Source organism: Rhamphochromis sp. 'chilingali', assembly GCF_963969265.1.
Source record: "Rhamphochromis sp. 'chilingali' genome assembly, chromosome: 2".
Classification (NCBI taxonomy): Eukaryota; Metazoa; Chordata; class Actinopteri; order Cichliformes; family Cichlidae; genus Rhamphochromis; species Rhamphochromis sp. 'chilingali'.
In genome coordinates this window covers 51,983,733-52,009,514 of record NC_137930.1, presented here as the reverse complement: position 1 = coordinate 52,009,514, position 25,782 = coordinate 51,983,733, and the positions used below count along the sequence as shown (strand labels likewise).

General features: G+C 39.3%; 2 protein-coding genes across 2 annotated transcripts; one reads left to right on the top strand and one right to left on the bottom strand.

Moving 5' to 3' along the window:
- Positions 1–5,496: 5,496 nt before the first annotated feature.
- irak4 (interleukin-1 receptor-associated kinase 4) lies at positions 5,497–11,895 on the top strand. The gene is made up of 11 exons (XM_080874436.1): positions 5,497–5,944; positions 6,047–6,192; positions 6,535–6,672; positions 7,101–7,261; positions 7,342–7,406; positions 7,501–7,615; positions 7,713–7,822; positions 8,419–8,605; positions 9,137–9,199; positions 9,542–9,706; positions 11,080–11,895. The coding sequence occupies exons 1-11, from the start codon at positions 5,784–5,786 to the stop codon at positions 11,140–11,142; spliced, it is 1,374 nt and encodes a 457-aa protein (XP_080730562.1). The 5' UTR covers positions 5,497–5,783; the 3' UTR covers positions 11,143–11,895.
- Positions 11,385–20,286, bottom strand: twf1a (twinfilin actin-binding protein 1a). The gene is made up of 9 exons (XM_080874437.1): positions 20,172–20,286; positions 18,728–18,808; positions 18,404–18,582; positions 17,285–17,380; positions 17,018–17,122; positions 15,196–15,321; positions 14,359–14,509; positions 14,095–14,216; positions 11,385–12,649 (listed from the first exon to the last, which is right to left on the bottom strand). Exons 1-9 carry the CDS (start codon positions 20,194–20,196, stop codon positions 12,482–12,484), a joined length of 1,053 nt encoding a protein of 350 aa, XP_080730563.1. The 5' UTR covers positions 20,197–20,286; the 3' UTR covers positions 11,385–12,481.
- Positions 20,287–25,782: the final 5,496 nt, after the last annotated feature.

Below are 25,782 nucleotides of genomic sequence, written 5' to 3'. Positions count from 1 at the left end.
AAAAAAATCTGTTAAAGAAGTTTTTTTTCCTGCAACACATTTGGGGAGTTTATTTGGGGAGTGGGGTTCTATGCTGGACTGTGAGTGGGATTTAAACACCAGTGAAAAAAAATTGTGCCTTATGGGTGATGGATAGGCTGATCGATACCTAACATCCTGCAAAAATGGCACCCTTTGGTTTATATTGTGTGTTGATGTAGCAACATAGGAGTTCAAAAATGTCCAGTTGAGTGTTAAAATACACAAATGTACGGTGGCCCCTAGAGACAAAGCATGTATAAACTCCAAAACACTTACAAATTCCAAATAGCACGCACAAACTCCTCAACACATACAAAATCCAAAACACATGCAAACTCCAAAACACATGCAAAATCCAAAACACGTACAAAATCCAAGACACGTACAAGCTCCAAAACACATACAAAATCCAAAACACGTGCAAAATCCAAAACACATACAAAATCCAAAACACGTACAAAATTCAAAACACATGCAAACTCCAAAACACATACAAAATCCAAAACACGTGCAAAATCCAAAACACGTGCAAAATCCAAAACACGTACAAAATTCAAAACACGTGCAAACTCCAAAACACGTGCAAAATCCAAAACACGTACAAAATCCAAGACACGTACAAGCTCCAAAACACATACAAAATCCAAAACACGTGCAAAATCCAAAACACATACAAAATCCAAAACACGTACAAAATTCAAAACACATGCAAACTCCAAAACACATACAAAATCCAAAACACGTACAAAATACAAAACACGTGCAAAATCCAAAACACGTACAAAATTCAAAACACGTGCAAACTCCAAAACACGTGCAAAATCCAAAACACGTACAAAATTCAAAACACATGCAAAATACAAAACACGTACAAAATACAAAACACGTACAAAATCCAAAACACGTGCAAAATCCAAAACACGTACAAAATCCAAAACACGTGCAAAATCCAAAACACATACAAAATTCAAAACACGTGCAAACTCCAAAACACGTGCAAAATCCAAAACACGTACAAAATTCAAAACACATGCAAAATACAAAACACGTACAAAATCCAAAACACGTACAAAATACAAAACACGTACAAAATACAAAACACGTGCAAAATCCAAAACACGTACAAAATTCAAAACACATGCAAACTCCAAATCACAACGGAAGTGCTCCAGGACGCTAGGGGCAGTGTTGAGCTCGATTTGTAAAATAAACGGCAAGTTTGTTGCAAACACATGGGCTCTAGTCTCCGTTGCGCTTCCCAGGTTGCCTAGCAACTATGATACTAACAGCTGGAAACGTGTCATACAACTTTTTTTGACAGAAATGAAGGAGAACATATTTTTTTTCATTTGTTTGTTTGTTTCTACAAGAGCTTTGTGTGATTTGATAAGTATCTGAGGCTGAGACCACAGGACAGTAAAACATGATTTTTGGGCTTCATTTCTGTACTGAACAGTCATTTAAGATTAGCTAGTAAATAACAATTAGCTAATGTTGTTCATGAGACTAAAGTCATATCACTTTGGTAATGTAAATATAATATGGCCAATATTATGGTTATTATATTAGTCATTATTAGGTATTACAGCAGTGAACATGAACTCTTTGTCAAATACTGAGCTTCAGTACAGATTCAAGTTGCAGTTATTTACATGTCTTACCACCTTAAATCTTCACTCAAAGACAAGTATATAGGAATGACTGCCAAATTTATTTGCCACTGAAGCCGAAGGATGGCATCTGAATAAAACCTCTCTTGACATGCCTAGATGACATTAAAGCTTGGTTGGCTCTAAACTTTTTAAATTTGAATGAAAAGAAAACAGATTTGTTGGTGTTTGGACCCAGTGGCCCCTGTGAGTCCTCTTCTTTTCATTTGGAACCCCTGGAGGTTTATTTTAAACCTGTTGTTACTGCCCTTGGTTTTAAGTTGGACCAGTCCATTTTTATCATTTAAGGCGACTGGCAAGAGTGAAATCGTTTCTTTCTAGGCAGCACTTTGAAACCGTGATCCATGCTTTTATTTCTTCCCCTGTGGACTACTGTAACGCACTTTATGTGGGGGTCAGTCAGTTGTTACTCTGACATCTGCAGCTGGTTCAAAATGTATATTGACAGTGCATATATAGGTGTATCATATATAAGAGACAAATGTTGTTCCTTCAGTATGTTGGCATTACTAAATTTGGCTCAAATGCAAAAGAAAATGTACAAGCTGTGAGCTGTTTCAAATCAAATCACTTTTATTGTCACATCACATGTGCAGGTACATTGGTACAGCACATGTGAGTGAAATTCTTGTGTGCGAGCTTCACAAGCAACAGAGTTGTGCAAAATACGATAATGTAAACAAGCAAAATACAAGAATGGCTACATCTGAAACTAATAAATATATGTACAATATATAATAGTATATATATGTTTCTGATAAAATGAAGAGTAGACTGATGTATTAAATATTCCTTTATTGGGTGAGAAAATCAGACCATGTCATAACTGCTTTAAGTCATACAGAATAGATATCAGAGCTTTAAACAGGCTGACGTCTGCTAAATGGGTCAAACTGGGCAGAAAGTATACAAACACATAACATCCTTATAGAATATGATGTAACACTATAGATCAACTTACCTCAGAATATATAAAGCATATAAACAATTACAGCAATATGATGCAACAAACACAGCAGTGCTACTAATCCAAAATACTCAAAGCTTCATAGAACTGAAACAAACATTTATTTTTAGCTCCATTCTGCTGCTGATACAGACTTTAGGTTTCTGAACATCAAACTTGTTGCTGCCTTTCATAGTGCATAACTTGAAGGCCCTGAGTACTTTCTCCCACACTGGAAACACTGGAATGATAAAATTATTTGAACATTACCTAATAAGACTGATTCAGGACAGACAATTAGTTATTTTAAACTTTTCTAGCAGTCCTTCACAAACAGGGAACAGTCTGTCTATTCTCTCCATCTGTCAGCTGCTGCTGGCTCTTCCTCCTCCTCTTCCTCACATACTGCTGAGATTGTCCTGGTGGATCATCAGGGGTGCAAAGCCTCACAGATGATGTAATGCAGTGGGTCCCTCAGTCTGTCCTCACTCTGGACACTTGCAGGTGTCACACATAGAAATCAAATGTGTGATAAGCTGCAGGATTCAAACACAAGTGTGACTTATAAATACATGTTCATACTTTTATTCCACAATCAGAGAGAAAGAAACAGAGAGAGAGTGCAGGACAGACAGACAGGTGACAGTCTCAGGTGTACACACTGCTACAAAACAGCACCAGAGAAGGAGGATTTAGTGTTTGTGTCATTACGAGTGCTAAACAAGAAGAGTTCCCAGATGGTACAGTGGACACATGTGTGACTCCTGTGATTAAAGCATCTTTCTTTCAGCTTAAGGAGTGAACCGTCAGCTGACTGACATGACTGACTTTAATTACGCATAAAATCATCACATTCTCTGTAAGATTAAAGTCAGCTATTGAACGGCGAATATTTTGAAGTGAAGGCTTTAAAACCAAGTTAGTACAAACGTCGCTAATGTCACATAACTTTCCCGACATGTTGCCAACAGTAATGTTTTAATGTTCTTCATTATAAAAACATTTGCGCATAAATAAGTGACATAATATTCAGTACTTACTTCTGGAAGTTTACTCTTCGTCCGCTCCGCTTCCGCCGTTTTTTTTCGGCAAAATTATCCAAACCACCGCCGCGCTATGAAGTCTGGGATATGTTGGGCCATGAAGGCTACACAGACCCATCCTTAAAATTCAGGGAAATTAAGGACGCATTTGAGGGCCGCATTTCGAGCAGCCTTTGAATTGGGACAGTCTTTGTCGTGTCGCTGTGACATAATCGGCCTTAAAATGCGGCCTTTAAGGCTGCAAACCCCAAATCCGGTCATTGGTACTTCCTGGCTTGTGTAGTTACTAGGTAACAAAAGCTCAACACTGCCCCTAGCGTCCTGGAGCACTTCCGTTGTGTTTTGGAGTTTGCGCGTGTTTTGGGGTTTGCACGTGTTTTGGATTTTGCACGTGTTTTGGATTTTGTATGTGTTTTGTATTTTGCATGTGTTTTGGAGTTTGCACGTGTTTTGTATTTTGTACGTGTTTTGGATTTTGCACGTGTTTTGTATTTTGTACGTGTTTTGGATTTTGCACGTGTTTTGTATTTTGTACGTGTTTTGTATTTTGCATGTGTTTTGTATTTTGTAAGTGTTTTGGAGTTTGCACGTGTTTTGTATTTTGTACGTGTTTTGTATATTGTATGTGTTTTGTATTTTGTACGTGTTTTGTATTTTGCATGTGTTTTGTATTTTGTACGTGTTTTGGAGTTTGCATGTGTTTTGGATTTTGTACGTGTTTTGGAGTTTGCACGTGTTTTGGATTTTGTACGTGTTTTGGATTTTGCATGTGTTTTTTATTTTGTAAGTGTTTTGGAGTTTGCACGTGTTTTGGATTTTGTAAGTGCTTTGGAGTTTGCACGTGTTTTGGATTTTGTACGTGTTTTGTCTTTTGCATGTGTTTTTTATTTTGTAAGTGTTTTGGAGTTTGCACGTGTTTTGGATTTTGTAAGTGCTTTGGAGTTTGCACGTGTTTTGTATTTTGTACGTGTTTTGGATTTTGCATGTTTTTTGTATTTTGTACGTGTTTTGTCTTTTGCATGTGTTTTTTATTTTGTAAGTGTTTTGGAGCTTGCATGTGTTTTGGATTTTGTAAGTGTTTTGGAGTTTGTACGTGCTTTGTCTCTAGGGGCCACCGTACAAATGGGTACAAAAAAGATGTTTGTTTTTTCCTAATACTTACTTATATAGTTATTTGATCACATTTCCAAATGAATGCGTGCGTGAAACCTAGAGTTCAATAAGAGAAGATGAAGATGGAGATTGAGAAGATGTTAAGGGAACTATTTTCTTCTGTTTTTGTGCATTTAAATTATATGCATACAAGTATTCTAATATTTGACATACGCAGCAGTTATTATGAATTCAATCACAGTTCTAAGGTCTCTCGGTTATTCATTCCATCCATCCTCTTCCGCCTATCCCAGATATCGTTTGGGTGAGAGACAGTTTACACCCTGGACAGCTCGCCAACCTGACGCAGGACTAACACAGCAAAACAGGCAACCATTCACACCAACGGGCACCACTAACTACATGTCTTTTGAAGGCAGAGCACCCACGCAGACACCATGCAAACTGATCACATGACAGGCCCAGCCGAGTGGTGGACTCAAACTCAGGGTGTTCTTGCCGGATACCGTCAGTGTGCACCCACGAATGGAAGATTTGTTTTATTTTCATTATCCACTAGAGGGCACTGTGACACTGTAAATCTCCAAACCACCATCACACGACAGCTGTCTCCCTTTCTGCTCTTGTGTTATCAAAAAGATAATTATATGAATAACCACACGCAGGTTTATTGTTAGTTTGTTGTGCCCGCTTACAGGTAAGAACAGCCAGCACAGACTGTATTATACCATAGCACTCAATCTTTGCGTTTCCGCTTTGTAGGTGGAGACCTTTTGTAGGACAGCCCTGCTGTTTACGTTTGGGGAAGTTGCTCAATATCGGAAAACACTTTTTCTTTTAGGTATGTGAGCAAAACCTAACTGTTTGCGATTTTTCTGGGTTAAAGAATCCACTCGATGGAGTATAATTAACGTCTTCAGGTCTAAGATCATGACAACATGACTGTTAGATAAAACCCAATCTCAGGTTTGGTCACAAGCTCCCCGCAGAATGGATAATCCAGTAACTTCCGCTACTTATATTCGCAACATCGGTTTTCGTTTACGTCGCAAATTGTCCGATTTTTTGGATCCTCAGGACAGGTGGAAAGAAGTTCTTGTAGATATACAGAAACCGAGCGGGGAGCCGAGGTATTCCCAGCTTCATGTCAGGTAAGATGCGGGCAAACTTTCTGACGTGCTTGTTTTTCATTGAATGAAATCACGCTGATTGTTTATTTATTGTTTACTGAATTTGTGCCGCTGTCTTTGAAGGAGATTTGAAGGTCTTGTTGCACAGGGTCGCAGTCCCACAGTGGAGCTGCTCAATGACTGGGGGACCACCAACAGCACAGTGGGTGAACTTGTGGACATTTTGAAGAGTCACGAGTTACTGGCTGCTGCCAGTGTTCTGCTACCTGGTATGACTTTTAAAAGCCATTAAATAATAACCACACGCAACAGGTAGAATAAACCTGTTGAATCTTAACTTACCCCAGATCTTTTTCCCAGTATCGCCCTCTTTTAAAAAAAAATTATTGTAAGAAAATAAGATGTTAACCACGAGTTGTGAAATTGCAATAAGAGATGTAGCAAAAAACTTCTGCACTTTTTGGGTAGAGGATGAGTAAACATCTGTTATGTTATATTAAAGGTGTGATGCCTGGAGCATGAGGAGAAACAGTCAAACCGCACTGATACAGGATGTAAAACCCAATCATTTATTCTGATCATTTTTTGTTTTTGTCCTCACACAATTGAAGAGTCCAGTCCACTGGAGACACAAACCCAAAGCACTGCTTCAACCAGAGTGCTGGAAGAGAGAGATGTGCAGCAGCAGCCCGTCACCACTGTGCTGCAGCTTCGAATGCCACAGGAGAACACCGAACCAATACACACAGGTCTTTCACTTTTTGATTATGTATTAATTTTACGTTCATATCTTGATTGAACATGTGACACTGAACGTCTGACATTTATTAACACAGTCATTTATGAGTCATATTCATGCGATGTTTTAAGTAGATAATGTTCATCTTTCATTATCTGCTGAAAAGTCTGGTTTCAGTGAATTAAAATGTCATATCTTTCTCAGCACCATGTAAATCTGCCACTGCAGTACTAAAGTAGTGCAATAAATCTACTTGATTACATTAGAGCACTGTAAACTAAGCTGCTCTATAGTGGTGTAGTGTAGTCAACAAAGATGTTTAGATTTCGATGCCGCTTCTTCGTAAAGATGTGATTTTACGTAATCGACAGCAGGTGGCAGCGTCGGGCTCTTGATCAGAGAAGTTAATGAGGCAGTTTACTGTGTCTCCCTCCTTAGGCTTCTCCAGTTTCTTATATAGTGACCTGATGAGGATCACAGGCAACTTTGATGACCGGTCCACGTCAGCTGGTGGCAGCCGAATTGGAGAGGGAGGCTTTGGGACGGTATACAAAGGTCTCCTGAATGACAAACCAGTTGCAGTGAAAAAACTCAATCCAGTAAGTGAAAATATTTTTTAACAGAACCACATGCCTCTGTGTACTGCTGTTAATTGCATCTGAGATATTGTATTATTTAGGTGGATGACATACCACTGGACAAGTTGCAAGATCAGTTCAACCAAGAGATCCAGACTCTGAAAGTGTAAGTTTCCCTCAGGAAGAAGGTGAAGAAGCATATTTAACATACATGTATTTACAAATGCAGGTATGGTTTAATAACAGCATTTGTTCCACAGGTTGAAACACGAGAACTTGGTTGACATGGTTGGATTTTCCTGTGACGAACAGCACCTATGTTTAGTGTACGCTTTCATGGCCAATGGATCGTTATTAGACCGACTGGCTTGCTTTGTAAGCATTATTTACTCTTCTACACAAACAGTCTGCTTTTCAGTCCCCGTGCATTCATAAAGGGATTTAATTACATGCTTTTTTTTTGTTTATTTAGGAAGGAAGTCCTCCACTTTCCTGGCACCACAGGTGCTTGATAGCAGAAGGGACAGCCAAAGGTTTGGAGTATCTGCACTCCAACCATCACGTCCACAGAGATGTTAAAAGGTTCATAGTGCGAAAGCTTTCATCGTTATTGGTTTAGAGATATCCTACAAAGAAGAGAGAAAATATCCTGTTTTTGATGTCCCGTACCTTTATGGAACACTATGCAAATTACATCACATTACTGTTTTAGACAAAGAACCAAAAAAAGACTTTGGGGATGTAGAAAAAGCTTTCCCATATGGTTCTCTGCAGATCATATGACAAAATTAAACTAAATTAAAAGTAGAAAAAGGTTTCATTTACACTTGTATTTATGTCCCTGTTCAGAGGCACATGAAAAAACTGATGCCACACCTAGATTTATTTTATTTTTGTTTAATCTGATGACACCACTAGTAGCTAGTAGTTTAAGTTAACATGAAGATCACGAACAGGTTCATTAGTAATGCAACAGTACAGTTTGGGCACGAAAGGTACAGTTTGGTAATTTAGTGAGTTTTATAGAGGCTCATAAGCAAAATCATGCAAGAGGTATTGATGTTTTAATTTAACTCTTGGCAAGGAAGCCAGTAAAATCACATTTCCCTAAATGTAGAAATATACATGACACATGACTGGATGTTTTGTTGCTCACTCTGGTATTTCTTCCCTGTTAGTGCGAACATCCTGTTAGATGAACACTTTGTGGCCAAAATCTCAGACTTTGGTCTGACGAGAGCATCGGCCAAGCGAACCTCGACGACCATGATGACTGAGAGGATCGTGGGTACCCGTGCGTACATGGCACCGGAGGCGCTAAGAGGAGAGATCACACCAAAATCCGATGTCTTCAGTTTTGGAGTGGTAGGCTTTCTTCAGACGCGCGCGCACACACACACACACACACACTCACACACACACACACACACACACACACACACACACACACACATTGATACACACAGGTAGGGCTGGAGAAACTGCAGCTGTAATGTAAAATGTAGAGCAATACTCAGCACTTTCCTTGACTCCAAGGTTCTCCCAAACTACTGACACATATATAACTGCAGGACACAAGCGTTGCAGTATACTTTTTTCAGTATTTGTGAAATAAGAGCTCTATATTGTTTATCATCTGTCATTATCCCAAATCTGCTGTGGGACACAGCGATACGTATCAGTAGCTATAATTGTCAAACATAGGTGATTATTAGGTGATCATTAGGTGATTTCCGGGATCAGTACTTTAGTAGAATCTCTGACCTTGCCACGAAGCATATGCATTCCTACATGCTGTGGGAATACTGCAGTGTTGGCGATGTTACCCGCCGCCACATGTAAGTTTTCCTGTTGCCCAGAGCCGTGCGATTAACCCCGTCTCTCTGCCATCTACAGGTGTTGTTAGAAATATTGTCTGGACTCCCGCCAGTTGATGAAAACCGGGAGCCACAGTTCTTGGTAAGTTACACAAAAGAGGCTTTCATCGTGTTACCTGCCAAGCTACACTTTGTGCTTCCAGCTTATTAAAGGCTTTGCCTTTAATAAGTCAGGGAACATTATCGGTTAATAGTCAATTTGTTATTGATTTAAACAAAAAAGTTCAAATCTTCCACCTTTAAAAGTTTCATCTGTGCTCATCATGTGCTGATACTGCATTTGATGTTTAATATACAAGTCAGCATCTATGGAACATGCTTGCAGAAGATGATTGTTACATCACTGTGTGTGTGTGTGTGTGTGTGTGTGTGTGTGTGTGTGTGTGTGTGTGTGTGTGTGTGTGTTCCCTACTTCATTTCCTAGATGGAGATGAGGTATGACATAGATGATGAAGATGAGGAGCTGACTCTGGAGGATTTTGTGGACAAAAAGATGAAAGCCTGGGAGCTGAGCCAGGTGGAGAGTATTTACTCCTTGGCATGCAATTGCCTCCATGAGAGGAAAAACAGACGGCCTGTCATCAGACAGGTACAGGAACGATCCCAGCAGATTTAATGTATAGGTCAAGCTACTGTGTTGGCATCTGCACAGCTTTTCACCTTGAGCTGTTTGCCTGTGTTATGTGCCTCTGCTGGACCAGGCTGAATGAAGAAATCCCACAAAGGGATTTTTTTTTTTTGTTTTAGTTTTTGAAAAGAGGATCATTAACAACTGAGTCGGGTCATTGTTTGGGGTTTTTTTAATGGCATTTATTAGCAAAAATACATTCACCTGTTTAACTGCTTATTAACACTAATATCTAAACAGCCAATCACATAGCAGCAACTGACTGCTGTATAGGCGTGGCTGTGGTCATTTAAGCACCTCGAGGTGACTTTTGTTGCGATTTGATGCTGTGTAAATAGCACATAACCATATCCAGTGAGTGGCAGTTTTGAGGGTGAAAATGCCAGAGATCAAAGGAAAATGGGCAGACCGTTTAAAGCTGATAGGAAGTCAACAGTACTCGTTATCTTAACAAGGTATGCAGCAGAGCATCTCTGAATGCACAACATGTTGAACCTTAAAGCAGATGGGATGAGCAGCAGAAAGCCGAGGCCACAGTTCACTCAGACAACAGAACATTGGAAAAACATTGCCCAGGCCAATAAGTCTTGATTTCTTCTATGACATTTAGATGATAGGATCAGAATTTGGCAAAAACAGCATGAAAGTCCAGCAATGTACCAAAACCTCAGGCTGCTGCTGGTGTCATGGTGTGGGGGACATTGTCTTATCACACTTTGGACCCCTTAATACAAACTGAGCGTTTCTTAACCACCACAGCCCACCTGAGTGTTGTTGTTGACCGTGACCACAGTAAACCGACGTTTTTATGACTGCTTCCAGGAAGGTAACACACCATGTCACAAAGCTCAGATCGTCTCAAACTGGTTTCCTGAACATGACGAGTTCACTGTAATTGAATGGCCTCCACAGTCACCAGATCTTAGCCTTAATAGAGCATGTTTGGGGCGTGATAGAAAGGGACATTTGCATCATGAATGCATGATGCAAATGTCCCTTTCTGCCACATCCTGACAAATCTGTGTGACGCTATATTAACCAAAATCTCTGAGGAATTTTCCAACACTGTGTTCAATCTGTGCTGCAACGAATTAAAGCAGTTCTAAAGGCAAAAGGGGCCCAACTTGATATAGCAAGGTGTACCTAATAGTGTATGGGGAGTCTATGTAATAACAAACATATTATTTAGGGGATTTAGGGAGCAAATGCAGGCAGTAAGAGAACAGAGGCTGCACTCTTGTCTTGTTGAACTAAAGGAAAATGTCATATTGTTGCTACGATATATATATATGCTAACTTCATGATGTAGTCATGATTGTTGTGTGTCTGAACAGGTTTACGCGGAGATTCACGGAGTCGTCAAAAACATTGCACTGGATCTTGATAGAAAGGCGTGAAGCAAAGCATCGTGGGAATTGTGAGCTTGCTTCAAACTGCAGACTGACAGAAGAATTACTGCACTGTTTTGTTTTTTTAAAGGCATGTAGCTTACGTGTGTAATTGCTGTAAAAATACTGCTGAATACATTTCTGTGCGGCCTTTAAACAAATCTAATGGCCGAACTCTTTCAGAATGCTGATTGGTTGTTCTTCCCAGTGTTAAATGTATTTATTACGAACAATTAAAGAAGTGAAAGAAAGTGATTTAAATATTTTATTTTTCTTCTTTAAAAGAATTATAAAACATAAGACCAAACATGATTTTTCTATTATAATGACACTGTATGAACATAAAGGGATATTCCCTTCAAACATGAGGTGAGCGAAGTAGTTTGCCTAATATTAATCAGTACATCAGTGGATGTGGCAACATTTTGATCAAGGTAATTATATTATTCCCTTTCCCATCCAGTAGCGTGGCATTCCCTGTCATTATGGGAACCAGAAAAGCTGGAAAAGCTTCCTTCCTTGTGAAATCTGAAATGTGTGGATGTAATATTTCTGGAAGCCCCAGTTCTTTCACTGTGATCCTTACCGACGTGGACATCTACCTCAACAGACCAGACTGTTTCTTAATCAAAGAGCATCACACAGCTACAATATGTACATTTACAGCACTTGCATAGAAAAATAAGTATCTCAGCAGATGATTTTTTTCATGTAAACCACAGTTATATCAAAAAAGAAGTCTTTTTTTTTTTTTTCTTCCCCCAATATAAAATGAATCATCAGACACAAGTTTGAGAATTTTTTTTTTCTGCTTTGGAGCACCTCATTGTGCAAACAGTAGGAGACAAATAATCAACACATTAGACACAGAAACATTAATTGACACGAGGAAGAATGGAAGTTAGGAATTTGAGCACGTGAACACAAAATGGGGTCTTTTCATCACATCGGCGCAAGTTCACATTAGTTACACTAACATTTTTGAAGTCTCAGAGCTGGCAACGATGTGAAAATTAAAAAAAACAACCTCATCTTTGACTTGGTTTGGGCCTCTCTGAATTATAGTAAAAGGGTTTTTATGAATGTACTAACCTACATGAATGTACTTCCATTTGGCAAGCTACAAATGGACATTCTGAAGTGTGTCATTGCTCAGTTGTCCTTGGCGTGCATAGCTGGGTCTGTGGGTGAACTCTGTGGGAATTTGAGGTTTTTGTCTTATTATTTTAAACAAGCGTGTCGAAAATGATTAACCCCCCCTCCCTCCTGCCTTCCCCTCCCCAAAGCAGGAATGTTCCTCTGTGGACCGTGCTCGGGGTAGAGGTGGTGGTCGGGCGGTGAGGTCTGTTTAATCTTCCTCCTCTCTCTCCCCCGGTGGTCGGGTGATGCGGCGGCCGCCCTTCTTACCAGCGGGGCCTTTGGGCTTGGCAAAGCGCTGCTTGTGTGCGTGCTGCTTGGGATGCACCTCCTCGTACAAGAAATCACTTGTCAGTTCTTCTCCGTTTTCTATTTCCAACTGGGAAACAGAAATATTTAAAAAGTGCATTAAAAAGATGAGCTGGACCACTGGTGCATTGTGTGACAGATTAAAGGAAAAACATTCACCCCTGTGCCCAACATTGAGCATGCTGTTTGAGGCCCATTAGAAAAGGTCACTACAAATGAGTTCTAAGATGACAACATGGCTTTTATTTGCATGACAGATGTTTAAGCTGAACAGACAGTAAATTGTGGAAGTGTTCCTGAGCCTGTGCAGCGTTTTCCATGACATGTGTGCTGTTTAAAATACAGCGCATGTGCTCGAATCGATTATCGATTATCTCATAAATCATGACACACTTCTCTCCCCTACATAAGCTGTATTAATACATTAAAAGCATTGGCAATATGATGTGTAATGCAATGTGGAGTAAATTATGGGTAGAGTGCCCTTCACCACCATCATCAAAACACCTTATGAGGAAAATATGCTTTGGAAGCATGGCGCTCCACCCTTCCTGTAAATGCCTGGAGATTTACTGTAGAATCAATAATAACACTCTGTAGGTTTTCAGTCTTGTTTAAGCAATACATGTAGAATAAGGTTTACATTTGTAATCAGTCATATCAGCCACCAAAACCATTTTAAACTCTGTATGAAACACAGTACACAAATACTTTTGTTATCAGGAAATCTCTTATGTAAATAAATGATATTTATTTTACATAAGACATTTGATTATTATAGTATATCATAGGGCTGTTCGATATAACGATATATATCGGATGACGATATAAAAACGTCTATCGTTTCATTTTACGCTATCATTTGTTTCGTGGTGTCACAAAATAAACTGTTTACGACAATATTTTTTCATCGTTTTGATGGTCACTGTAGTGGTTATATTAATTTCTTAAAGTTCTCTCTTTCTCTTATATGTAATATAACCACACTACTGACGGACAAGCGCCTGTTTTTATGCGTTGTCGTTAGCAACAGCGACAGCAACACCTTCGTGGGGCCGCTTGTTTATGTTCCACATAAACCTTTCACAATAAAGCTCAAGATCCTGTTGAGACTTTTCAGAATAAACTGAATCACGTGAAAGAGCAGATTATTTACGGATGAGAAGTAAAAAAGAGCCGCCAGGTGCTAAAAAATAAACCTTAGACTCAAACGTTAGAACAGGCTTTTCCCCTGCAGCACGCCGTGTAATAAATACAAAGAAAACGGCGGCCGTTACAACTTATGTCTAAAACTGTATAGTTTCATGCATCGGTTAAAACACTCGACTCCAGATACATGACGCACAGCTGGAAACACTTCACACAAGTCGAGCTGCCCGAGATTCACAGAATTTACAGAAAATTTTTGCGATTTATATCGTTATCGGGATTCGGGACGATAGAATTCTTATATCGGGATATGAGATTTTGGTCATATCGCACAGCCCTAGTATATCACAAAACACAGTGTCTTACTTTTTTCTCAATCTCAATCTGGAGATTGTTTTCCACCATGTCGACCAAGGGATTTTTGCAGCTGGAATACAGCATCCTCTCTTTGATGCTACACTTGTACCCTGGCATAGAATAAATGAAGACTACAAAGAAAGAAGGAAAGGACAGTGAGATTGGAATCACGTGAAGCACCATTCAGAGCAGAACAACACAGAAACCTGCACAAAATACAGTGTTTGTTTGTTTTTTCCTGCTGTTCGTAATAACCCGTGGGAAATCATTTACCTGTGGACTCTAAGTAGTCGCCCTCATGGGAATGTTTGTAGAGGAAGAAGTGGTAACGTGGAGTATCTTTAGGGATTCTCATTGGGAGATCTTTCAGCTCTGTTGGCTCAGTGCCGCACAACCGAATGAGCTCCTGTTCAGCATCTAATTTCTTTTTTGACAAAAGAAGCAAAAAGTTACCCTTTAAGCAAGCCGAGTGCTCCTGTAACTACAAGCTCCCTGCTTTGGTTACCAGACAATGTGAAAAATCTAGGTGGTGCCAGTAAATACCAAACAGCTCCCTTTACTCTACATGCTAATGTGATCCTCAGCAGCCAGGAGTAAAACTAGTAAGGATGAATAGAACCCACAAAAGAAAGAAATTCACTTTAACTAAGCTTTTAGACTCATGAAAAGGAAATCTGATGCACAACCACAACAGTGCTACAATTATTCCTTTGTACTGGACTCATCTGATCTTGTGACACAAACCGACAGAATTTCAATGAGCAGAATTTACACAAAGGCTTTTTGGACAAACTGAGTAACTCATTGTGTCAAACTAGAAAGGTCTCCTCGCCAAAACAATCTGCATCTTTCCAAACACAAGGTAAAAACTCCAACTGCACATTCAAATTATTGAATATGAATATGTCAGTGCTGAGCTAATTACTGTCATTTAGACCAGGATACAGCCTTGCAGACGTGTATGCAGAAAGCTGCAGACACCAGGAGTATGTGGCTGGCCTTACAATACTTTGTAATCCCATGGCATGTAAAAATGCCCAGATGTAGTGCTGTGACAGGTATGCTGACACTTGGCCATGTAGAGGCTAATAACCCCAGCTAATAACTCACCAGTTGTACGTAGTTGATTTTCTTGTCCCTGAAACGTTCAAGTGCTGCGATGGCATCTTTATGAATAGGGAAAGCCACTCCCTGCAGAGTCTGCTGCTTGGTGTCCACACTGATGTCAGTCTGCACCTAAACACACCACAAACGAAGACACAGAAACAAGACACACTTTGAGTTCTACAGTCACATTATCGTCATTAAAACACTACAATTGACAAAAACACTGAAAAATGATATCAAAGCCTTTAAAGTAGGCTGATCAGAGCATTACTTAGCAAGCATCAAATGTCTTCAAAATCAAAACATAAGCCACAATAATTCAATAAGTGTAATCATGTGAGGGCACACCGTTAAAAAAAGAACACAAAAAAAAAAAAACTTTTTAGGATTACAAGTGCTTTGCACATCTTCAGAGCTAGACCTGATGATTACAGATGAGGTGCTTGTATCGAAGTGACAAGGCGCCTCCGAGAAATTGCACTGAAAACTGGAAATTCTGGAAGGATTACACTGATGGATTGCATCTATTTTTAGAGGCTTGTTCCCACAAAATGAAATGCCATGCAAACATGATTGAGCCTCCCATGTAGCTATCGCGCATACCAAAAAGGATTGCAGGTCTTTTATCCATCTGCTTGGAAAAAAGTGTGCAGTCTCCGAGGCAAAGCAACAATAAATATTTCAAAGGCTTTTTGAGCTAGGCAGTACAGATTAACAGTATATCATCTTCCTTCAACAGCTGGGCAAGTGGGAAGAGCAAAAAAACCTCACTTCCCATTTGCTCTGCTGCTTTTAATTGACCGTACTTTTGGAGACAGCCTGCACTCTACTCAGAGCACTTCCATATATGGTAAGAAAGATAGTTCTTGTTCATGTGGCGGAGCTGGGAGAGCAGCAATTAGAAACAGGTTGTTTCTTAACACTGAAGAAATTCTCGGCAAAATTCTAGGAATACTCTCCAGAAGTATAAAGAGTGAAACTTCAAATGTTCCCATTTTCATTTGTCTGTTGGAGTCTATGTGGCACATCCCCGGAGACCTTGATATCAGCACTGTAAACACTGCTGACGACACTGCCTGCAACAAGTATCACATTACAGCACTTCTTTATCTGATCACAACAAAGGCACAAGCCATTGATGCAGCTCACCTGTACTCTTGTGACCAATCACTGCCAAATACTAAGAGCTACAGAACCCTCTCATTTGCATTTAGCTCCCAACATGTAAATGTTCGATTAGAACAATCAAAAAGCTCTTCTTTTAGTCCCTTTGCTGATTAGGCTAACCAGTGTTTACAACTCTAAACAGCACGTTTTGTGGAGCTAAGGATATACACACAGCTAATAGCTTTATCTCTTCCCGATGCATTAGAACATCCTGCTGTTCTAATGCATCAGCATCTCTGCACTGCACTGATACTGCCAGGCAAGCATATGCACACTTGCATTGCTGCTGACCTTGCGCTGTTTGGAAAGCTTCAGCGCCAGCTTTCATTGATACCCTACACTGTACTGGTTTGGATTTACCTACCACACCCAGGATATGCAATGAGGAGGGATACCGCTGAGCTAAAGCAAGCCAGTGCTTTCTCCCAGTGAAGCCTCCAATGTGATAATGACGTAATGCCAAAAGAGAAACGAGAAGCCTAATCCACACCCACTTTAGAACACTTCAAGCCAGAGAACTTGTCAACAAGTGACCGCATGTGTGCAGCAAGCACTGCACAGAACATCGTTTCCTCCAAGATGATGACAACTCTAAGCGGTGACCAAGTGATAAAATCCAAATCACTTGTCTGTGTGTCTGTGTGTGTGTGTGTGTTACCTCATTCAGTTTGATCTGCCTCAGTTCCTCTTCTGCAGCAGTAAGAGGCAAAGGAGCAGCTTGAGAGGTCAGATGTTTCTTGTAACCACTGAGGCTCAAATCATCCTGCAGGTAAAGAACAGCCCAATCACACGGCATGCAGAAACACACACTGACTCACTGTTACTGATATAGTAATCACAGTTCCTATTAGGTGCTAAACACTAACACTGACATTTAACTTGGCACTGTTAAACTACTGAGTAACAAGCCTTTCACTTGACCAACCTTGCTGGTACCAAAAATCTCATCCTTGATGTGCCCGCCTCCAAACTCCTTCTTCAGTGTTGCTCTGGTAGCAGCATATAACATTTTGTGTCGCACCTGTTGTGAATATCCAAAAAAAAATAAATATAATATTTAGCAAACTTTACACAGGACATAAGGTAATGAGAGCTTTATCTTTAAAGAAAAAAAAAAACATTTTATTGTTGCTTGCCTTAAAAAAAGTGAGAAATATTATAATACATATTACAGCCGGTGCTTCTGTCAAGACATTCTTTCATGTGTTTGCTGGTTTATTGCTGCATTTCCTGTCATAAAAATAGGGAACTGCTCAAATTCATAGTTACACTAGTGGTAACCAAAACTTTACAAGATACCTTTAAATATCAAACGTGTGATTTAGGCTACGTAAATCCAGCTCCAGTTCTAACGAAGTGAAAAAGAAAATGCACATGATAAAAACGAGTGCATGCATGCATTGGAAAAATGTTTTGCAACTTCCAAGCAAGCCTAAACCTGAAGGCTCGTGCTTTATACTAGAGGTCAGGAATGCTGAGCTCAGCTCCTCCTTCAGAAAGTGATTCTAAAGTCCACCGTGCTACAAATAATCCTCCATTGCACTTTATCCGGGCACCGGTCGCTTCTCCTCGCAACATTCCCCATTTCACTGCTGCAGAAACACACTTGTGTGTTATTTGTTACGGCTATTCTTGTTCACAGCAACTCCAGGCTGCAAGTGGTTCATCAAGTTTCAGTGAGACCAAACAACAATGACTTAAATGACACTGTGCGAGACAAGAACGCATAAATTGCAAGCACACACATTTGCATTACAACAAAACACCAATGCATGAAAGGAATATGCCACCTAAAAGCAATGAGGGTAAATTTTAAGTCAAGAAGGAGAGGCTGAGGCTATGCACCGTGCTATTTGGAAAAACATAATTTACCCATATTTAGCTTTCAAGAGGTCTGTTAGGAAATAATGAATGCATATAAAAGAACGGCTGCCTTGATGTGGTAAACCCCACCCGTCTGATACCCATAGCAGAGAAGGACAAATGCCATGCAGAATTGAAAGCTATTCATTAAAGCTGGGGTAGTTTGGGTTTTTTTTCTTACAGCAGAGTGGTCCGGTGACCAGGCCAGGAAGATCCACTCGTAGCCCTGGTTGTTATTGGAGTCTAGCCGGTATAGAACGTAGCAGGGCACATCATCGTCGAGGAGGGGTAGCACTAAAGAATCATATTCCTGGTCCCATTTTTTAGATGCTTTCCTGCTGGCACCTAGAGTCAGCTGCTCTGGAGAGCAGATGTGGACAAAGAGAGAGAGAAAAAAAAATCAGCAGTGCAGAGTTTTGTTTCTTTATAAAGAAATGCTAATGTCAGCCTTGGCAGACATTTAGGTAGAAGTAAACAAACTCCAGGACGCTAGAGCGCTGCTTACCATCCTTGATGACGATCTTTAGGGCACGATACTGATCCCCGCTCTTCGCACTGGCAAAGATATCCTTCACATCATTCCCCGCTGAGAGAAAAAAAGACATAAGGTCAGGGTTTTCTTCCCCTCCTTTAAACAATGCAGGCTCAACAACATCACGCTCATCTTAACATGGCCATCATGAGTCATATGATTATGAGTCTACACCTAAAGGTTTAATGACTCATAATAGCCTGTGAACCATCTGATGTCAGCCATTAGACAAAGGCCACAAAATGATCTTCTCATTAAGCATTCAGCACCTGCAGACCTTTGTAAAGTTAGCATTTTATCCCGTATTGCACAGGCTTTGAGTGAGCAGGCCATCAAGAAAACTTGTCAGTCCTATTATTTTGGTTCAACCTTTGATCTCAAACCCAGTCACAATAAATACATTTTCTTTTAATAAATTTAAAAAGGGTGATAATTCAGATTCAAACCAACTTCTTAATAGCTGTAACACAAAGCCCAAGGGAACCTTAATGGCACAAGTCCAACAAACTATTTAGACATTTTTAAAATCACTTTTGCAGGAAGGCACTAAAGAAAAATCTTCCATGTAACACAACACATACATGGTAGTAAATGAACTGGGTCATATTCCCTGAATTACTAGGATTCACTTTTGTTTTTCACCACCACCAAAATCTGGTGAGCTACAAACAACCACAAAAAGGGTTTAGCTTAGAGGAGCCCCTGTATTAAGCTTTACGTTTAACATATATATATATATATATATATATTTAAAAGATAAAACAGAAAAAGAAAAAAAAACACTATTCGGACACAGCAGTAACAAGTACGTTTGTACTTCTATTTTAAGGTTGCCTGATTTGTAAGTTTAACCTCGGGGGTTGTTTCTATTTTTGCTGCGATGCCATCGTGTATAACAAGTGGTCACGCCCTGCATAAATCCCTTTTTCCTTTTAATTACAACACGGCTTAAGCAATGCCAGTACCATTCACGGATTATTGCAAACACCGACAGGTATCAGGCCAGCAGTTTGTCAAAATGAAGGCGTCGTCTGTCCATTCAAAATCTACTCAAAATCTACTCAAAATCTAAACACTACCGGATTTATGCTTGATGCTAAAAGGCTGGGGAATTACAGGCTTTTCGAGCACTGCGAGGGTGAAAAAAGTATGAGTAGTCGTGTTTTAGGTCGCTCGTAAACTGATTAGAGACTCAGGATTAGATTTCCTGGTCATAAGTGTCCAAACAGGGCACGCACACACACATATGCACACATCAGGATAGCTCAAAGCTAGCTAGGAGTGGCTAGCTAACGTGACGCTAGCTTCCCCTTGCAATTAATTGTTGCAGGCGCTTAAAGCTCGCCGGGCAATCAGACACGCAGCAAAACAAAACACGTAAAGGCCGAAAGCTGTGAATCAGAAAGAAAGCATCTACCTTGAATGCCCGTTTGATGTGACATTGTGGCTTTCGTCGGATAAAAGGCTGATGCGGCTGATCAGGCGAAACCAGGGCAGAGAAGCAGGAAGTGGACTACATCGGCGAGACCCGCCCCGAGTCTGTCGTCACTAAAATCCTAACAGGAAGGTAATCGTGTTTTATTTTAATATGTGGTTTTTTTTTCAGTCTTTAAAAAAAAAAAAACGGAGACGATACTTCACTCTTTATTATTGTCTTTATAATTGTCGCTGCTTTCTTTTTGTCAAATATGAAAACTGTGTTCTAGCTTTTTTTAAATTTTTACTATCCTGTGGAAAAATGAACCATACAGTTTGTTGATTTCTGCTGAGCTGTGTCATTCAAAGACTCGGCGTGTAGCATTTATAAATACTGGGGTTCTTTTGTCACATTTGATTAAAAAAAAAAAAAAGACATAAATATCGACTAGTCAAGTCCTGCACCTGAATGAAAACGACCAATCAAGGGGAGGGGGCGTGCCCAATGGTTGCTCGTGCATCATACCTTTGCTGTGAATTAAATTGGACTCAACAGGCCAAGATATTCTATAACTTCTTTTATTTTTTGTCTCTTTTGGTTATGTAGTGCATGCTCGGTGTGAAGTCTCATTTTTTTCATTCACCTTTTATCTGCAGGTGCATGTGGCCTCTTGGTGAAGAGGTGGAAGAACTCTGGTGTGGATTGCCTACCAGCCAGGAAACCAGTGGCTCTTTTCGTGGCTTCCTGCTTTCAGAGGTCACAGTCACACCTTAAAACTTGCAGTGATGATTATTTTCATGATAGAATAAAATACAATACAATAGCCTTTTATCAGTTTTTCTGAAAACAGGCTGTTTTTCTTTCTTTTTCATTTTTACAACTTCTGCTTCTTCTTCCTGATAAAGAACTCAATTAATAGAATAGAACGGAACAGAATACCCAAACCTGGCTCAAGACTTGGCAGTTGGTCTTGTAATCGGAAGGTTGCCGGTTCGAGGCCCAGCTTGGACAGTCGTTGTGACCTTGGGCAAGACCCTTCGTCTACTGGTGATGGCCAGAGGGGCCGATGGCGCGATATGGCAGCCTCGCTTCTGTCAGTCTGCCCCAGGGCAGCTGTGGCTACAACTGTAGCTTGCCTCCACCAGTGTGTGAATGTGAGAGTGAATGAATAGTGGAATTGTACAGCGCTTTAAGGTTCTTGAAAAGCGCTATATAAATGCAATCCATTATTGTCATTGTACATGTAAATGAAATTACGGAATTAAATAATGATTTCAGCTCTATAAATTTAGAAGTAGTATTTTTCAGCATTGATTTTTTTGTTACTACAAATACAACAGTACAAATCCTTCTACTACACCTCTTCCAGAAGCTGAACTTAGAGCTTCTTTGAAAACAAAGGAGAAAGTGCAAGTGTTTGAATGTAAAAGTAAAAGCACTAGCAGCAAACCTCTGTAAAATGTGTTTAGCTCTTATTAGTATCATTGCTTTAAATCATTTTTTTTGCAATTACTCTGATATATACACTATTGTTGAATCCCAGGATACTATTGGTGAGATGTTTTCATATTCATAATGGAAATAATAATGAAAAATAATAGTGACATTAAGTTAATGTGCTACCTTGCTGCACTTGTCCCTCTTATCTAGTAAAAACAGAGCTTCCTTCCTCTGACCTTTTTTTTTTTTTTTTTAGAAATATCTTTGCTGGTATAAAAAAGTCAAAATATATCTTGTATTTCACATTTTCACATGTGTTCATATGAGCATGGATGAAACGGGACATTTTCTTACACAGGGAACTAAAGGGGACCAGGCTTTGGGCAAGCACAGCAGCAGTACTCATATGCACACACCATTTTAAAATAAGACAATTACTTAGTCTCTTAGAAAAGTCAAAATACAAAAGTTTAGAATTGCCAATTAACCTAAAACCAAGCCTTTGGACTATCAGGGGAAGCCAGAGTATTGTGTAAGAATTCAAACAAGCACAGGGACAACATGCAAGCTTCACACAGACAAGCCAACACAAAGAAACAGACATTCATAGCACCAGGCACCAGCCACTGAAAAGAGTCAAGAGAGTCCTGGGTTTGAATCAACCAGCTGGCTGGCGCCCTTCTGTGTGGAAAATTCACGGTCTCCCTGTGCTGCTTGTGTTTTCTCGAGGTACTCCAGCTTTGTCTCTCATACAAAACACATTCATGTTCGGCTGACTGGCAATTCTAAATTGACTGTAGGTGTGAATATAAGTGTGAATGGTTGTCTGTGTAAATGTCGTAGCCCTGGTGACCTGACTAGAGGAAAACTCACCTCTCACTCTGACTCTACTGGTGGGTTTTCAGCCTATCCCCACCCCCACCCCTGTGGCTTTCTTCATTTCTTGTTTATATGTGTTCTTTGGTGATTACATATAAGTCTGTTTTTTCAGTGTTTGAAAACAGACAAAAACATTCTGTACAAGGTAATAGATCTTAAAAGAACCTCACATTGGGACTCTGGACAAGGAAAACTGAAAACACTGTGGGTTTATTCCCATGGCTTATGTGATGCTAAAAGTCTATCCAGTTTACCACTTTCTGCCCAGCAGCGTGATTAATGTGTGAGACCTGTCCCAACATTCACAACACAGAAGGCAATCATATCCACAGCTTACCATGCTATTTCTTTTACAGTTTAAGGGTTAGTACTTAAGTTTCTTATTGCTTGTGTTTCTTAAAGGTGATATTTAGCTATTGAAGAAGCAGGTGTGCTTTCAGTTTCAATTTCTAGAAGACTGCATGCGATTTGTATTTTCACCAACATGCTGTTTTCTGTGCTAAATATACCTTTGGCTGTAGTGGCAAAGGAGCTTAAATTCTACTGCATTGGAGTCCAAAATAACTTTGGCTTATCCAGATGTGGCTTTGCATACTATTTTTATTTTCATCAACACTGCACACTGGTAGAGTGCATCGCTAATCCTGCGTAACATTTGAAGATTTTCTGTTTCTTTTCACTTATTAAAAACAAAAGGATTCTGTAATACATAGAGTGCCTAAAGTTTTATATGTGAATTCATAGACTATACTATGCTGACAAGGGACACATTTCTACACAAGTTTATGTTAAATGAAAAAGCCAAGAAGAAAGGGTATAAGGATACTCTTTCGCATGTGTATTGGTCTTGGTATGTTGAGATGCCAGAAACCCACGAAGAAGAGCATCATATATATGCATATTCATGCTAACAGTTCTGGTTTATTTATGGGATATTTTAATGATATTCTATTATTGGGTATTTAAATTAAAGGGATAATAAAATAATAATTAATGCTTTACTCCACTATATGTGTATGGTATCTGCTTTTATAATGTAATAAGTTCCAAGAAATAAAGTCAACTTGTTTTCTGGTTTAAATTCAGCTATTTTCTTCAAGAAAAGAAAAAATAAAGCACTGATTGTATTTAATTATGGCTTAAGATGAATATTAATATAAAGATCAATATTCATTCATCTTTCATTTTTTTACATTTTATTCAGTTTTTCCACATCTCTGATCTGTCATACCAAGCCACGGGCTTCCTGCCTCTGGTCTCCTCTTTAAATAAATAAATGAGCCCCATGGCAGCAAATTCCCTTCTCAGCTTTGCGTCAAGTATGACACACAGTAGCACAGGAAGTGATTTGAACCCCCCCCCCCCCCTTTTTTTTTTTTCTTTTTACAAAATAAACAGATTCTAGTGTGGCTGATGAAACCTGTGCTCTGTTACTAGTACATTTATGTGAAACAAAATAATTTACCAATGGTATTAAGCAAATTGTTTACTGAGCTCTGGTCCACTGATTGAGATGGGCTCATCTTCAACCATTCAAATCAAATCAAATCAAATCACTTTTATTGTCACATCACATGTGCAGGCACATTCTTCGATGTGATGTAGATTTCAGAACATATAAATGAGTGTAAGTGTCTGATTTGCCATTATTGTGACCAGAGATGGGCAGTAACGCATTACTGTAATCTGATTACTTTTTTCAAGTAACGAGTAAAGTAAGGGATTACTATTGCAAAAACGGTAATTAGATTACCGTTACTTTCCCGTAGGAACGCTGCGTTACTGCGTTACTAAAACCGTGATTTTTTGGAGAATGTCTCACCACAGTGACTAGACAGTGACGTAAGCGAGTGCGCCGTTAGTGACAACAGCTGTGTGCAGATCAACAATGGATCACATATCAATTGTGGGAGAGAGTATGAGCGTGCAGCGTTTAAAGCGTGGAAGTACTGACCTTACTTTGAGTTTGATTCCATAAAAAGTGACAAAAACATTAGCGTCCACCGTGCGTGGGAAGAAAACTTCTTTTTACAGCGAAAAAACCCCTAAACTTCCAAGCAAGCACCGAGTGTGCAATGACGTAATGGGAAACTCACAGAGAAACTCGCGGATTCTTCAACTGACCGCGGCACACCTGCACCAGGGTAAACCTCCGCCTACCTCAGTCCTGCTTTACAGATGAAAATAGAGCAACAGGACCGCTGAGTCTTTGACTTTATTTATTTTCTGCTGTGTTTTACTTGCATCTATTTGAAAGACTGAGTGTAAACACAAAAAATATGTTATTTTATGTGCTGGAATGTGCAGAAAATAGGTTTAAATGTTAAACAAATTTATTCAAGTCAGAGAATGTTGCATATAATTAAATTTTTGCTTGATGCATAAAGTTAAAAGATTAAAACTGATAAAACAAGTTAAAAAAATAGACTTTTCCATTTGATTACATTTTGTATGATGGATTATGCAGAAAAAGTAGAATTGGGCTGAAAGATCTATCGCTTTATCACCTCTTCAGGTTGTAAATCATGTTTTTAAAAAGTAACTAAGTAATTAATTACTTTTGAAAATAAGTAATCAGTAAAGTAACGGGATTACTTTTTGAGGAAGTAATCAGTAATTAGTTACTGATTACTTTTTTCAAGTAACTTGACCAACACTGATTGTGACTAAACAAATGAATGATCACTGGCAAATTGCACCTCGTTCCAGTGTCCAGGTAGGATAGACTATTCCCCTGATATGATGAGTTTAGATAATGTGGATAATTTTATCGGATATTCTGGTTGAAGATGAAAGACCGTTGACACTCAACTCTTCAACATAAACCAGGACGATTACAGTCACTGTGGAAGTTTGTTTCTGGCACTGAAAAAAAAAGCTGGGATCTCAAAGTTTTGAATTAATAATTCAAAATTTAGAGGAAATAACTCCAAATTTCGAGTTAGGTATCCCAAAGTTTTGAGTTAATAAGTTAAAGATTTGCGTTATTATCGAGTTATGGGTGACAGTTTTTTTTCCAGAAGCGGAAAAAATCTTCCTCAGAAAAATCCTCATAGAAATCTGGTAGTTTCTAATGATGTTTAATGGGTTAAGTTCAAGTAACTTGAAAAATAAAGGAAAACAACATCTAATCCGTTAATATTAGAGGTTCGTCCTTGGCCTGTTGTGATACATATATTGGTATACTTATAGATTCCTCAAGTCTTACTTGTGTTATGGATGTCGCTATCATTTTATTTTGAAACACGTGAGCGGAAGTCGTGTATTTGTATTGGCTCTGACTTTGGCGCTA